This window comes from Dermochelys coriacea, chromosome 1 (genome assembly GCF_009764565.3).
Source record: "Dermochelys coriacea isolate rDerCor1 chromosome 1, rDerCor1.pri.v4, whole genome shotgun sequence".
Lineage (NCBI taxonomy): Eukaryota > Metazoa > Chordata > Testudines > Dermochelyidae > Dermochelys > Dermochelys coriacea.
The window spans coordinates 12,691,032-12,707,096 of record NC_050068.2 but is presented as its reverse complement, the minus strand read 5'-3'; the positions used below and the strand labels follow the sequence as shown (position 1 = coordinate 12,707,096).

Sequence of the window (16,065 nt, the reverse complement as noted above, 5' to 3'; positions counted from 1 at the left end):
TGATAGTGTGGCTGATGTGATTAGGCCCTATGATGGTGTCCCCTGAATACATATGTGGACAGAGTTGGCAACGGGCTTTGTTGCAAGGATAGGTTCCTGGGTTAGTGGTTCTGTTGTGTGGTGTGTGGTTGCTGGTGAGTATTTGCTTCAGATTGGGGGGCTGTCTGTAAGCAAGGACTGGTCTGTCTCCCAAGATCTGTGAGAGTGATGGGTCGTCCTTCAGGATAGGTTGTAGACCCTTGATGATGCGTTGGAGAGGTTTTAGTTGGGGGCTGAAGGTGATGGCTAGTGGCGTTCTGTTGTTTTCTTTGTTGGGCCTGTCCTGTAGTAGGTGACTTCTGGGTACTCTTCTGGCTCTGTCAATCTGTTTCTTCACTTCAGCAGGTGGGTATTGTAGTTGTAGGAATGCATGATAGAGATCTTGTAGGTGTTTGTCTCTGTCTGAGGGGTTGGAGCAAATGCGGTTATATCGTAGCGCTTGGCTGTAGACAATGGATCGAGTGGTATGATCTGGATGAAAGCTAGAGGCATGTAGGTAGGAATAGCGGTCAGTAGGTTTCCGATATAGGGTGGTGTTTATGTGACCATCGCTTATTAGCACCGTAGTGTCCAGGAAGTGGATCTCTTGTGTGGACTGGTCCAGGCTGAGGTTGATGGTGGGATGGAAATTGTTGAAATTATGGTGGAATTCCTCAAGAGCTTCTTTTCCATGGACTTTACAAAAACTAGACAAGCCATTTACAAAACACACTTTGCTTCTCTACAAAAGAAAAAGGACACTAAGCTATCTAAACTACTATATGCCACAAGGGGCCACAACAATGGTTCCCGTAACCCACCCAGCAATATTGTTAATCTATCCAACTATACTCTTAGCCCAGCAGAAGAATCTGTCCTATCTCGGGGCCTCTCCTTTTGGCCCTCCACCCCCACGAACATGATACAGTTCTGTGGTGACCTAGAATCCTATTTTCGACGTCTCAGACTCAAGGAATATTTCCAACACACCTCTGACCAACATATTAACCCACAGAGACCTTCCTGCCAACACTACAAAAAGAAGGATTCTGGGTGGACTCCTCCTGAAGGTCGAAACAGCAGCCTGGATTTCTACATAGACTGCTTCCGCCGACGTGCACGAGCTGAAATTGTGGAAAAGCAGCATCGCTTACCCCATAACCTCAGCCATGCAGAACACAGTGCCATCCACAGCCTCAGAAACAACTCTGACATCATAATCAAAAAGGCTGACAAAGGAGGTGCTGTCATCATCATGAATAGGTCGGAGTATGAACAAGAGGCTACTAGGCAGCTCTCCAACACCACTTTCTACAAGCCATTACCCTCTGATCCCACTGAGAGTTACCAAAAGAAACTACAGCATTTGCTCAAGAAACTCCCTGAAAAAGCACAAGAACAAATCCGCACAGACACACTCCTGGAGTCCCGACCTGGGGTATTCTATCTGCTACCCAAGATCCATAAACCTGGAAATCCTGGACGCCCCATCATCTCAGGCATTGGCACCCTGACAGCAGGATTGTCTGGCTATGTAGACTCCCTCCTCAGGCCCTTCGTTACCAGCACTCCCAGCTATCTTCGAGACACCACTGACTTCCTGAGGAAACTACAGTCCATTGGTGATCTTCCTAAAAACACCATCCTAGCCACTATGGATGTAGAAGCCTCTACACCAACATTCCACACAAAGATGGACTACAAGCCGTCAGGAACAGTATCCCCGATACTGTCACGGCTAACCTGGTGGCTGAACTTTGTGACTTTGTCCTGACCCATAACTATTTCACATTTGGTGACAATGTATACCTTCAAATCAGCGGCACTGCGATGGGTACCCGCATGGCCCCACAGTATGCCAACATTTTTATGGCTGACTTAGAACAACGCTTCCTCAGCTCTCGTCCCCTAATGCCCCTACTTTACTTGAGCTACATTTATGACATCTTCATCATCTGGACCCATGGAAAAGAAGCCCTTGAGGAATTCCACCATGATTTCAACAATTTCCATCCCACCATCAACCTCAGCCTGGACCAGTCCACACAAGAGATCCACTTCCTGGACACTACGGTGCTAATAAGCGATGGTCACATAAACACCACCCTATATCGGAAACCTACTGACCGCTATTCCTACCTACATGCCTCTAGCTTTCATCCAGATCATACCACTCGATCCATTGTCTACAGTCAAGCGCTACGATATAACCGCATTTGCTCCAACCCCTCAGACAGAGACAAACACCTACAAGATCTCTATCATGCATTCCTACAACTACAATACCCACCTGCTGAAGTGAAGAAACAGATTGACAGAGCCAGAAGAGTACCCAGAAGTCACCTACTACAGGACAGGCCCAACAAAGAAAACAACAGAACGCCACTAGCCATCACCTTCAGCCCCCAACTAAAACCTCTCCAACGCATCATCAAGGGTCTACAACCTATCCTGAAGGACGACCCATCACTCTCACAGATCTTGGGAGACAGACCAGTCCTTGCTTACAGACAGCCCCCCAATCTGAAGCAAATACTCACCAGCAACCACACACCACACAACAGAACCACTAACCCAGGAACCTATCCTTGCAACAAAGCCCGTTGCCAACTCTGTCCACATATGTATTCAGGGGACACCATCATAGGGCCTAATCACATCAGCCACACTATCAGAGGCTCGTTCACCTGCGCATCTACCAATGTGATATATGCCATCATGTGCCAGCAATGCCCCTCTGCCATGTACATTGGCCAAACTGGACAGTCTCTACGTAAAAGAATGAATGGACACAAATCAGACGTCAAGAATTATAACATTCAAAAACCAGTTGGAGAACACTTCAATCTCTCTGGTCACTCGATCACAGACCTAAGAGTGGCTATACTTCAACAAAAAAGCTTCAAAAACAGACTCCAACGAGAGACTGCTGAATTGGAATTAATTTGCAAACTGGATACAATTAACTTAGGCTTGAATAGAGACTGGGAATGGATGAGTCATTACACAAAGTAAAACTATTTCCCCGTGGTATTTCTCCCCCCCCCACCCCCCACTATTCCTCTGATATTCTTGTTAACTGCTGGAATTAGCCTACCTTGCTTGTCACCATGAAAGGTTTTCCTCCTTTCCCCCCCCTGCTGCTGGTGATGGCTTATCTTAAGTGATCACTCTCCTTACACTCGAATGCATCCGATGAAGTGAGCTGTAGCTCACGAAAGCTTATGCTCTAATAAATTTGTTAGTCTCTAAGGTGCCACAAGTACTCCTTTTCTTCTTATCTGGGAAGAATCATTTTCTTATCATATTTTGCTCATTACTTGCAAGAAACTCGGATGAACCCAGCTCTTTTTCTCCCCCATTGTATATTTCTTGGAATTATTTACCCAGCAGGGACTATTAAAACGATAGAGGGGACAGTATTACAGACCAAGGCCCCCAAGCTGCCAAGGTTTACCCCACTTGTGTGTATGCTTATTTGTGTGTTTAGCTCAGGGGTTAAATACCCACCGGCTCAAAACTGTGGCATAACAAGATTTGGTGTGATAGAAGTAGCCCAAAGTGAGAGGTGCCTGTAAAAGCAGGGAGGAGACTGAATGAGGGTGAGGTGAAGGAAGAGGCAGCAGAGAAGCAGACTCCCTAAGGGCAACAGAACTTGAGCCATCAAGGGAAGGAGCAATGAGTCAGCACCAATTGAAGGGGAGGGGGGAACCTTTTCCCTCTTGATTAATCTCCCATTCTCGTCCCCTACAAAGGATCTGTTTCAGAGCAGCAGCCGTGTTAGTCTGTATTCGCAAAAAGCAAAGCAGTACTTGTGGCACCTTAGAGACTAACCGATGAAGTGAGCTGTAGCTCACGAAAGCTTATGCTCTAATAAATTTGTTAGTCTCTAAGGTGCCACAAGTCCTGGTTTTCTTTTTACAAAGGATCTGAGTTGGGTGTGGTGGGGCTTTGGGCGTTGTTGGTTTGTTTGTTTTTTTACTCTTGTCTAGACAGTGTTTGCTTTAAGGTGGCGCTGTGATCAGGGTAGGTTTGTTGTGATTTTTTTTCCCCCCTCCCCATGAGGGGAACCATTTTGATCGCTGAAATCCACACCTAGAAATAGGCCACTGGAACAATCTCCCCAGCAGGCAGGTGGCTCTAGCCATTTGGACGGCCTGAAAAGACCCGAGGCTTTAATAGCTGGTGATCCTCCTTCTCTCTCCCCCTCCCCGCCCCGCAGCCTGGTTCTTGAACGGGGCCTGCCGGGGTGGATTAAAGCGGATTAATTCATTGTTTGCGGCTTCATTCTCTGCGCGGCTCTGCTGCATGGAGGCGGGCCTCTGTCCAAAGCTTTTTAGTACTGAAAATGGGTGGGACCAGCACGTCTCCCTGCCGCTGTCCAGCCACACAACACGCTCTTCCGAGCAGGGCTCCCCTCCCTTCCGCCCCAGGGGTCAGGGAGGGGAGAGTTAACAGGGCTCCCAGCCCACTCCGCAGGCGCTGACGGAGGCAGGTGATCTCTCGGCATCCCCCCCTTCTTCAGCATCCTTCGCTGCGCGGCGCTGCTGACAGCGGGGCTGGGTGGGGCCTTTTTCTCTGCAGCCGCAGCGGCGGCGATGCTCCGGTCTCCGCTCAGATGATGGCTCTGGGGCGGCTGCTCCTCCAGCCGCGGCCGTGAGAGCCGCAGCGGCGCCAGCCTGGGAGAGACGCGGTGCGGGGGGGAGGCAGGAGCCTGCAGCCGGGCTCTTCTCCGCGATGCACCGGGGCTGAACCCCGACCGGGCTGCCGCGCGCCTGCGGGGCGGGGGGGGGGGCGGGGGAAGGGGGGGTTGCACTTGCCTGAAGTCGCCAAGGACTCGGGGGGAATCCGCGGCTTTGACCGACCATTGCTTGCGGGGCAGCATTGCCTTTGCCTTGCGTTTGGGCTGGGCTCTGCCAGAGTCCTCGCCCTTTGCAATTGGTGCAGAGCCTTCCGCTTGCAGCTAGGGACTGTGACTCTCCGGCTTGGCACCGGTTTCCCCTCCTCCCGCCGAGGTGCTGCGTGCCCCGCCGCAGCTCGAATTGCCCCCCGCCCCGCCCTTTGCAATTCGTAGAGATCCCCCCTCGGTCTCGAACTGGCACCGAATTCCCTTTTCCTGCCCCTCGGCCGGGGGCTGTTGCTGGAGGGGGAGTGACGGAGCGAGTGGATTACTTTGCTGTGTTCTTTGCAGGGTGTGCGGGGAGAGGCCAGGCTGTCTGGGAGGGGGAGAGGTCGCCATGGCTTGGCCCTGCATCACCCGGGCGTGCTGCATCGCCCGCTTCTGGAACCAGCTGGACAAGGCGGACATCGCGGTCCCTTTGGTCTTCACCAAATACTCCGAGGCCACCGAGAACCCCACGGCCCAGGTGGGTTTGCAGCAGCAGCAGCCACGCCCTTCCTCTGCCATCGAGACCCAGCCCTCCATCCTTGGCGGCGACCTGGATGCAGTTGCCAGGGCGACTGCGGCAGGGGGGGACCACAAGGCAGGGCCGGGGCAGCAGCCGCTGGCCGACTCGGTGATGCGCCAGGACTACAAGCACTGGAAGGCGCAGCGGCCGGAGCCCAGCTGCAAACCCAAGAGCGAGTACCAGCCCTCGGAAACCCCCTTTGAGAAGGAGAGCCAGTACCAGAAGGATTTCCGAGCCTGGCCCATCCCCAAGAGAGGGGACCACCCCTGGATCCCCAAGCCAGCCCCGTCCCTTGGGCCAGCCCTGGACAAGGGCCCCCAGGAGAAACCTCCCGGCCAGGAGAAGAGGAGGACGCTGCAGCCAGGGCAGGAGAAGAAGGGGGAGGAGGCAGAGCAAAGGGCAAAGGAGGAGCAGCCCAAGGCGGCCAGGGCTGAGGAAGGGCAGAAGAAGAGGGTCCAGGTGGTCGAGGATGGGGGGCAGCAGCAGCCCGGGCTCTCAGCGTCCCAGGAGCCGGCCAAAGGGCGAGCAGCGGTGGATGCCCTCAACAGGCAGATCAGGGAGGAATCGGCAGCCGGGGTGAGCAGCTCCTACAGGTGAGAGGCGGATACATCACCCCCCTACCCAGCACCCCCATCTTCTGTGCACCTCTGCCCAGTAGCTAGTGTCTCTGGGCTACCCCCAACCCACATCCACCTGCCCAAAACCCCTCCGCCAAGCTTTCTGTGTCTGCCCAGTGCCCTGCCCCAACCCCACCCACCTGCCCAACACCCCTCCTCCATCCTCTGTGTCCTCTCTGTTGAGGGGAAGCCAGGAAAATCTCCTGCCGTTCTCCCCTAACCTCACCCCAGATATACTGTATCTCCCTGTGGTGTGCGTGACCATTTCCTACTAGCTAAACACAATAAAAATCACTGGGTCTGCAGCTTCAAGAACTTTCTAGGGGCTCCTCCCACCAGTGCAGTCTCAACAATAAATCACCCTTTCATTTCCACCTCCCCTTTGTTTGTAACTGTATGTGTTCACATGCTGGGCTAATAAGCCTGCTGGCCACTTTTGCACTACATCTGCAAGCCGTTATGAACGAGTGAGGCTTTGGGCTGGAGGCTTCATAGGAGCCCAGGATAAAATCAACTGGGCTAAAGCATGGACTGTGAGCTGAAGGCAACTTGTGGAGTTTAAAGCCTGCACTGTGCCTTTAATCCAAAGGTGCCTCTTGCAGAGGCTACAGGTGGGAGCATGCATTGGTCCAGATTTATAAGAGCAGGAGGTGGCTGGGATGAAAACAGACCTCCACAATGGGATTCATTTATGCAGATTAGGTGTGTCCTCCAGGATCCTGCGGTTGGTGGGTGGGGCAAAGTTTTGTCACTGTCCTGTTAAATGCATTTGATTGAAGTAGCTTGCTGGCTGCTGGGGGAATCACACGTTCCAGTATGTATAAGCCGCAGATTTTCCCCAGCACTTATGAAGTAACCTCTCTCCTTGGTTTTATCTCTCTTTTGATTCTCAGAAGGCAATTGATACCTGATTTCACATGAAAATGGCCTCCCTGTGGTTCAGAATGAAATGTAGCTGCTATAAGGTGTTTGTTTCTGGTTGAAGAAGTATGTATTATAAATGAAAAACAAACTGTAACAAAGAGGTGGCAGGCTGGAAGTATACACACATTGTCTAGGCCCAACTGGAGTTTTGATTTCCTTTTGAAATCAGAGCTTTTCCTTGATGCTGCTTTCTAGATCTTTCCATGCCAGAGGAAACTAGGGTTCTATAGTCCTGAGAGCAGAACTGTTGGTTTTTTGGTGACAAAATAAATTTTGCAATTCCTTTGTCTCCTCAACCCCCATTAGGGGGTGTTTCCAGCAAAGCGAATGTGACTAATTAGCCCATCTCATGGATTCTGCAGATGACATATGTCACATAGCAACATGAGAAACAATTCATATGAATCTAAAATGTATACATAATTTAGCTCCTCCATTTTTCTGCTTGCAGTGGGGGGGAAAGGCACAGTTGGCATTCAGCTTGAAAATCATGGACGTGGTAGATTTTTCCTTCTTCTGAACTAAGGCTAAAAATTATGGGCCTGATTCTTCATTGCCCTGCATCTTGGCAGCCATCTATCCATGTGCAAAGTGTACTCCTGTGGGAATTCTGCGCCAAAAAAAAAAATTCTGCATATTTTATTTGTCAAAATAACACCTTATAATCACACCCATTTCAATTATTTTGGTAATTTATTTCAAAGTACCTGTCAGCAAGTATACCTGTAACAATACAGACAATTAAAAAAGATTCAGGAAATGTTTTTGATAAATAGATTCTTTACTAGGCATATTAATACAGAACTTTAAATTATAATTAATTTAAACTACAAAACGGAACCCTATTTCCAGCACCCCATATAAGCAGTGCAAAAGCTTGGGGAAGTCAGGGATAATGGAGGAGGTGAGGGAGAGGGAAGTAATTGCTGGGAAGGAGACTGGGAGTGAACTTGAACAGTTGTTGGGTGTGGGTGGAAGAAGAATGCAACAGTTTTTTTTGGAAGAGGAGGGATTGTTAGAGAATTGGGGAGCCTCCCCCATGCAGACCCTGGCTGACCCCTAGTCTCTCCCATTCAGTCAGGCACATCTGCTCCTGTCCCCATGTGTCCCTGCACTCCCACTCAACCACCCATCTCCCCCCATCCCCAGGTGTCCTTGCACCCCCACTCAGCTGCCCCTCCCATCCCCATGTGGTCCTGCACTCCCACTCCCATTCAGCCCTCACCCCAGTCTGTCCCCCCATAGCCATTCTGAACCCCAGTCTGTGTCATGCCCCAGCATTCCCATATGCCCTGCTCTGTCTGTCCCCTCCCCCCCCAAAAAAACAACCCAGGCCTCTTCACCTGGCCCCGAGGGTAGGGCACTGTGAGGAAAGCAGGCTCTCCTCCTCCCTCTCCGCATCTGGCTGCTCTGGCCTGTGAGCCAGCTGCACTCTGTTCTGACACCACAACAGTATCTGGGGGTGAAAGGCGTATCTGCAGCGCCTCTCCATCAGCATATATTTTCTGCAGAGAAAAATAATCTGCCCGGGACATGAACTCTGCACATGCGAAGTGGCACAGAATTCCCCCAGGAGTAAAAGTGGTGTCAAACAGTGCCACTCTTAGCTGACAGTGTTTTCACCCTCACTTTGCACTAGTGTAAATGATACACCGCAATGAAGAACCCTGGTGTGTATATACGAGCCTCATTCTGATTTAACATTCGTATAAAGCAGCAGTGACACCTTTCAAAGTCAATGGAGCTGTACTAGTGTGAGAGCAGAATGGGCCCTAAGATTCTGATATGAACATGCCACTTGCAAATTAGCTCACCCTTGTGAACAAAATTTTAACCTAAAAAGTTTAAATAGAAAAAATGATATTTGAAATGTCTGTTTATGGCTAGTATTTGCAAAAGTCAGAAATTAATGTGTATCTGTCACATCTCTGTAGGAAATGTCTGAGAATTAAACAGGTTTTTTTGGTGGGGGGGGTTAGTAAGAGCCCTCTGATTTGTTTTTGATTTGAGACGGATATTGGATTGAATCAGGGCTCCAGTTGTTATTGGCTGTTGTCAAAGCTCTGCATGTGACACTAGGGACCTTTATATTGTGAAATATCTAGTAGGAAGCTTGAAGGACAAAGGAACTACGGTATTTGGCCAAGATTTGCCAAAATGACTAGTGGTTTGGGGTGGCTCAATATTTAAGGGGGCTCATCTGGAGGTGCCCTAAAGGGGTTTGATTTTTCAGAAAGTGCTGAGCACCTGCCATCTAAAAACCAGGCTTCTTTAAGATGCTCCCAACAATCACTAGTCCCTTTTAATTATGGATTTTCTTGACACTATTTTTTAGTTTGAGTCAAACAGAAATAGCTTTTGTTCCTTGCTTGTTTTTTAATGGCAGGAATAAAAGGTAAACGGTGCCGTTGAATCATGTGAGAACTGACATGATAAAGTGCCGTACTCTATTCTACCACATCGAGTAAGTGGATATTTAGATTATTTACATACACAGAATCACAGTCCTGGTGCACTGGTAATGCAACTGATTGTAGCATCTTTAAATTGGATCAGTCAGTATTTTGATGCCATGACTAATTCTGAGGATGCAGTGGATATAATGTAATAGGTCTGATCAGGTCAATTCTGTTTGGTATGCTTAATAAAGGGCAGGTTTATGTCTATTCTCTGAGGCTACTGAAAGGGTAGGATGGATGACCTCCTTCGCCCCCCTCTCTCCATGCACCCATACAGGGAGCAGACGTAATTTAGTTGATTGCACTCCCTTTGGCAGGAGGGGTTGCCCAGTGCTAACACAAGTGATCACCACTGCAAATGGAGCTAGTCATGGCCCCATCTTCACACTAGCTAGCGCCAGGAGGCATCACTGGGATAGCACGAACTATACCTTTCCTACAGGTGAAGTAACTTCTGAAAGTGATTGTACTTCCCCCTCGTTCTTCTAAAGGCATCATGCCTGCTCCTGCTTTGTGCAGGGATAATGCCTCTCGCTGCTACCCTGCAGTTGGTGCATCCTCTTGAACACAGGTCCAGATCCTTGAGCCATAGTAGAGTCCTACCTTTGGAAATAAAAAATGCTAAAAGCTTCTTCTGAGCTTGTTTGTTGTCATCTGTCATATGAGCCTGTAGCGGGGCACTCACCCTGCTCCTGGCGGAAAAGGTAGGCTGATTGGGGAAATGGCCACAGCTGTGGCCAAACCCAGCCAGGCCACAGCTGGCCCTGATGTAAGGGCTAAGGGAGGAGCTGGGTTAGTCTCACTCCAGCCTTGGAATGGGAAGGACTTAGCTGCCTGGGAGCACAGGGTACCTGAAGTAGAGCAGTGCTGGGGAAGGGCAAGAGGAGCTGGGGTGCTCTAGCCTGGCAACTCCCCAGCCTGAGGCCTTGGTAAAGGCCTATGGAGGTACTGGGGCTGCAGAGGTGCAGCCTGGGGATAGGCAGAGACAGCTGGTCCAACCCCCCTTGCCAGTGATGAGTGGCCATTACAGACTGCAGTTTGCCCAGAGAAAGGGGGTTAGATGATGATGATTGGCAGTTGCCACTGAGGGAAGGTGGGCTTAGAGGGTTGGGGGTTCCCCTGAGAGCAGAGACCCAGAGTGTGGGGGTATTGCTGTGGGCAGAACCCCAAGGGAAAGGGGCACCGGCATCCAGGAGGGACACAGGGCCTGAGGCAAGAGAGACACCAGTCGGCAGGAGGTGCTCTGAGTGCTGGAATCAAGCTAATTCCTGGATGACGGGCAGGAGGTGCTGCAGCTGTGAGTCTACAATCTGCTACAAAGCCTATTGTTTGGTGTTTTGCAAAGTGAATCTTTAGCAGTAGACTCCTAATTCCTTTGTCAGTCTGGGTGTCCAGCACATGATATATAGGCTCTATCTTTAGCCCTGGAGGTGTTGGAATCAATGCTGACTGAAGGGCCTCAGCGCCTGGCAGGATTGAGCCTTAAATCTGCAGTGTATTATCCCTTTTTTGGTATCTCTTCTTCCCCCCAGTATTCCTTTTCTTTGTGCTCTCATTTTAATCCTGTTAGTCCTTGGAGTGTGTCACAGGAGGGGAATGGGCTATAAAATGGTATCTCTCTTTTATAACGAAGTGATGCTTGCGCTAGTTGCCAGATCATTTCTAGTTCTATGTTTAATATGGAGATATTTAAGAGTTATTCATTGGTTAGAAAATGCCAAATTCTAGAAATCCTTTTAATTATTGAAAAGCGTTCTGCACATAAGCAGCACTCTGCGTGTAGTCTCTCGGACGCTTACGTTTCCTCCTCCCCGCCAAGACCTCAAATAAAAGAGAGAGTGTGCCAGAGACTAAGGGCATAGTTTGCAAACTTGAATGCCAGAAGTTTAGGCAGCTCATATATGGTAAGGCACATACTGTAAATATCTGTTTTGGGCACCAAACTGCTCATTTAGGCACTTAGGACTTAATGGCATATGAATTTCCCTACACAGGTGTGTGAATTTCACCCGTCCATGATGCAACCAGCTGGATAAGTACATAAAATCTGGCTTTAGGTGCCTGCCCTCTGGTGCTTACATTTGAAAATTTGACTCCGTGTGCTCTTTAAACATCATGTTGTGTCTGATGCAAAAGCCACTTTTCACTTGCACAAGTGTAGAAATTAATGGAATTTCTGAGCTACTATGTTTCATGTTTATTAAAAAAAATCAGGTAAATCACTGTGTCTGAAAAGCATTTTTAAAATGAGCTGCTGGGCCTTAAGGCATTAAGGAAATATTGCTGGCTGAATTCCAATCACCTGAATTTAAGGAGTTAGTCTCTAATCCTGCCGGTGCAAGGCTCTCTTGGCCCCCAGTGACATCAGCACAGAACTTTGCTCAGCATCTTTCAGTATTAGGCCCAAAAAAGCAAACTGTAGGCAGAGAAGGGAGGGGCTGGGTGGACACAGATCTGTAACAGCTGAGCAGAGGTGCTTGGGGGCATTGTGCTTGCTAGGGCAGATAAAGATGAAATGGCACCTTCCTTGTACCACTGGATAGCCAATGGCACAAGGACTGACCACACCTTCAATCCAGTTGACTATGCCTCCTTTGGACCAAGTAGCAGCAACAGCCCCTTCTCCATCAATGCCTAAAGAGTGCTAGGGGCACTGTTTATGCCTGGAGTCTGCATGGGTGTAATGGGGAGGGAAGTGGCTTCCTGTTTTTTCTTTCCATCCTCCTCCAGCAAAGCCAAGTAGGGGCAGCCAGAGGCCAGACCCTCAGCTCAACGTAATATTATTAACCTATTGCTTCAGGGCAGCAAGGACGTTTCATATTGGTGCCTGTCCCCCTTGCCCTTAGCTGCACTGATGCACAAGTGGAGGCTGGCAGCCAATATTCAGAGAACAGATGACCTGGGAGATTTCCTTACAGTCCTTGGTGCCGCTGAAGATCAGCGTAATGTGATGCTTTAAGGCCATAAAACCGGTCTCCAGCCGAAAGCAAATGATATTCTGGTTGCAGGGATGCAGTGGGAATAGGGCCTGATTCTGCACTGCTTTCTCAAACAAAACTCCCCCAGCTCTCAGTGGGGATTTCACCAGGATCAACCCTATGAAGATGACTCGCTATTCAGGGGTCTGCTAGAGGGGGTTCATGAGAGCTGGTCATGAAAATTCTGACACCTAATTAAAGCGAGGTTTGGGGCCTGAATTCCCAGCCCATGTTGGAGTCACTCCCCGCTCCCTCCCCCCACGATATGGCTAGATAATCATTTCTGCCAGCTTTGACTTACTCACAAAAATAGCTCCGAACTTGCAAATGGACAAGACTGAATCAACAGGTAGATATACAAGACAAATCAATGTAGAGGATGCTCCCCATTAGCCCTACAACATCTTCATTCAGGGGCATGTGCAGTAATTTAACTTTGACCCCTTTTGGGGGGGCATGTTCTGTGCCCCCCTCTCCTGGCTCCAGCCGGAGCTCGCTCTCCCCTCCCTCCCTCTCTCTCCACCCCCACTCTGGCTGGAGCTCGCTCTCTTCCCTGCAGCTCTGGGGAGGACTGGAGAGTTCTGTGCCCCCCGATGAAACTGGGTGGCCTATGCCCCTGCTTGCCCTTCTGTGCACATCCCTTCACCCCATCCTTCCCTTACAGGGCTCATCTACATAGGCGGAAAGGGGGCTCTCTACATTGTGTTAGCTGAGTTGATGTAGCTCACCATTGAAAAGCTCTCTTAATACCCCATTCTCTTTTGCTGTGTAGACAAGCTCATAATTACTCATGCAAACACTGAGATTGAGAGCTCTTTGGAGCCAGGACTGGCTTTTTGTTCTGTGTTTGTACAGCACCTCGCACAATGGACTGAGCCTCCCAGAGGCTATGGAAATACAGGCAATAAATAATATTCCTCTGTATTAGGGTAGCACCTAGGACCCCTAGCTCTGGACCAGGGCCCTGTTGTGCTGGGTGCTGTACAAACCACACATGCCAGCTGTACAAACCTCACAAAAGGGGAAATTTTGCTTATCTCACTCCCATGTGCTGCTCCACTGGCTTCAAGGGGACTGCACACATTGGCAGAGGGAGCGTGATTTGACTCAGACATTGTCTGCACTAAATGGATACCAGTAATCTGTTGTACATGTGCATATCTGAGATTGTCTCTTCTGTCTACGGGCTCCTCTGTAGTGTCGGAGCATCTCACCCTCATGCTTAGATTTTATTCTCACAATGCCCCTGTGAAGCAGGAAAGTACTTTTTTTTTTTTTTTTTTTAATACATATGGGGAAGTGAGGCACAGTGTAGGATAAGACGCATGTCCAAAGGAGTCTGCCCACACAGGGAGTCTATGGCTTGGCAAGGAGTTCCCCATCCCAGCCCCTTTGTACCCTCAGACAGCCCTAATGGGGCAGCTGGGGATTTCAGAGGCATAGAGAATATTCAGGCAGTGTAACACTCCCAGCTCCCCACTACACATAAGGACCATCTTGCACTCTGATCTCCAGCTCTATAATGGCCAGAAAGGCCACTGATTCATTAGGATAACTGCAATCACATCATCTGAGTACTGGCCACCAAAAATCCATCCAAACTCAATAGCCTGGTGGAGAACATACAAGGACCACTTGATAAACACACAAGAAGAGAAGTGTATCAACAACTCTACTGAATACTTGCATCAATCCCCCGAGGAGAACCTTCCACTGTCAGCATTGAGGAAGTAAAAGAAAGACTTGCTGCGATTTTAAAAAAAAAAAAAAAAAAAAAAAAAAAAAAAAAGGGGACGGCTGCAGGGCCTGATGGTATTCCACCAGAATTCCTCCACCATCTGGTCCCAAAAGGACTCCAATGGCTAGCAACATTGTACTCCGCTACCTTAAGGACAGCATGGATCTCTGAAATATGGCATGAGGCAATGGAAATTGCCATTCCAAAGCCTGGAAAGCCCCCTGATGAAGCAGGAAGCTATAGGCCATTTTCTATACTATATATGACCTATAAACTTTTTGAACGTATCATCCTCAGAAGAATATGCCCTTTTACTGAGCCAATTATCCCTGTCAAATAGGCAGGCTTCTGGCCAAAACAAGTTGTTGTGACCAAGTTCTGGTGCTCACAACTTGCATTGAGGCTGGCTATCAAAAAAACCTAAAGATTGGCACAGTATTTGTTGACCTGTCATCGGCACATGATACTGTCTGGATTAAGGGCCTGATGCTGAAACTTGCTATAATTATACCTTGCTACCAAACACTTCACCTGCTGTGGACCATGCTGAGTAACAGACGCCTATGGGTGTACCTGGCTAATAAGACCAGCTCATCCCGTATCAGAAACAACAGGTTACCACAAGGCTCTGTATTTGTAAAAACCCTTTTTAATATTTACATAAGTGACATGTCTCCAACTAAATCATGAAAATTTGGGTATGCAGATGATCTTGCCAAGCTTCAAACCTCTCTAACACTGAGAGAGCGTTATCTGAGGACCTCCAAAATACGGAACAATATTTCTGGAAATGGAGGCTCAAACCAAACCCTGGAAAACAATAGTAAGTGCATTTCATCTTGATGATGAGTGCCAAAAACACACTGAATGTAATATTCACTGATTCAAAATGTGCAACACGATTACATTCCAACATATCTCAGAGTGAAACTTGCACGCACCCTCTCCTTCCATGATCATGTTGAGAAGGTAGCTGCAAAGATTAAAAACAAGAGCCAGCATAATCTAGAAACTAGCAGGTACAACCTGGGGTGCACCAGCATCAGTGCTGTGAATATCTGCAATAGCACTTGTATATTCAAGTATCAGAGGGGTAGCTGTGTTAGTTTGTATCCACAAAAACAACGAGGAGCCCGGTGGCACCTTAAAGACTAACAGATTTATTTGGGCATAAACTTTTGTGAGTAAAAAACCCACTTTGATCTGAAAAAATGGGCTTTTTACCCATGAAAGTTTATGCCCAAATAAATCTGTTAGTCTCTAAGGTGCCACCGGGCTCCTCGTTGTTACTTGTATATTCAGTAGCTGACTGTTGTGCACTTGTATGGAGCCAATGCAGCCACATGCGACTGGTGGATACACCGCATCATTGTATTCAGCTGGGTATCACAGGAATCCTTAAATCGACTCCAACCCCGTGGCTGCCTGTCCTGTCTAACAGCAAGCGAATAGGGCATTTGACTAACTGAACAAAGAAAGACGCCCCGCAGTGGCAAAAGGTAGCCAAACAAAAGCAACCGAGCTGGGTTGACCAGCAAAGGACAGGTACGTGACTGACAGTGTCAGGATCCTACCCTAGTGATCCAGTTTAAAGGGGGATTAGCTTTGTTTTAAAACCAATTGTGATCATCAGCCATGGTTGAATGGAGGGGGAAGTACTCATGTATGATACTCAGTGATTGAACCCATTTTGGGCTTTCTGCTCTGCAGCCTGACAGGGAAAAAACAGGGCTACGTGACTCGTCCAATTATCGGGTGAATGGTCTGGGTGGAAGAAACCAAATTTGTGGTTTTCAGCTGTGTGGAAAGCTCTTGCTGGTGAATGGAGCCCTTTTTTATTCAGTTATCTGGTGTCCTGCAAGAGGATCCAGTAACATTCATACTCTGCTTAATCTCTCTATTGTACATACCTGTATAGCCCCT

General features: G+C 48.7%; 1 protein-coding gene across 5 annotated transcripts in view; it reads left to right on the top strand.

Annotated features, from left to right (window-relative positions):
* The first annotated feature begins 4,371 nt into the window (after window positions 1-4,371).
* The window catches only part of MAP6 (microtubule associated protein 6), an 84,457-nt gene continuing 72,763 nt past the window's right edge, over window positions 4,372-16,065 (top strand). The window contains exons 1-2 of one of the 5 annotated variants that reach the window (XM_038402421.2): window positions 4,372-4,509; window positions 5,210-6,019. In XM_038402421.2, coding sequence (XP_038258349.1) covers window positions 5,256-6,019 — 764 coding nt within the window. In that variant the 5' untranslated portion in view covers window positions 4,372-4,509; window positions 5,210-5,255. Of the gene's footprint in view, window positions 6,020-16,065 lie in introns of all 5 variants that reach the window. The other 4 variants (XM_038402457.2, XM_038402447.2, XM_038402411.2 and 1 more) reach the window with 4 other exon arrangements.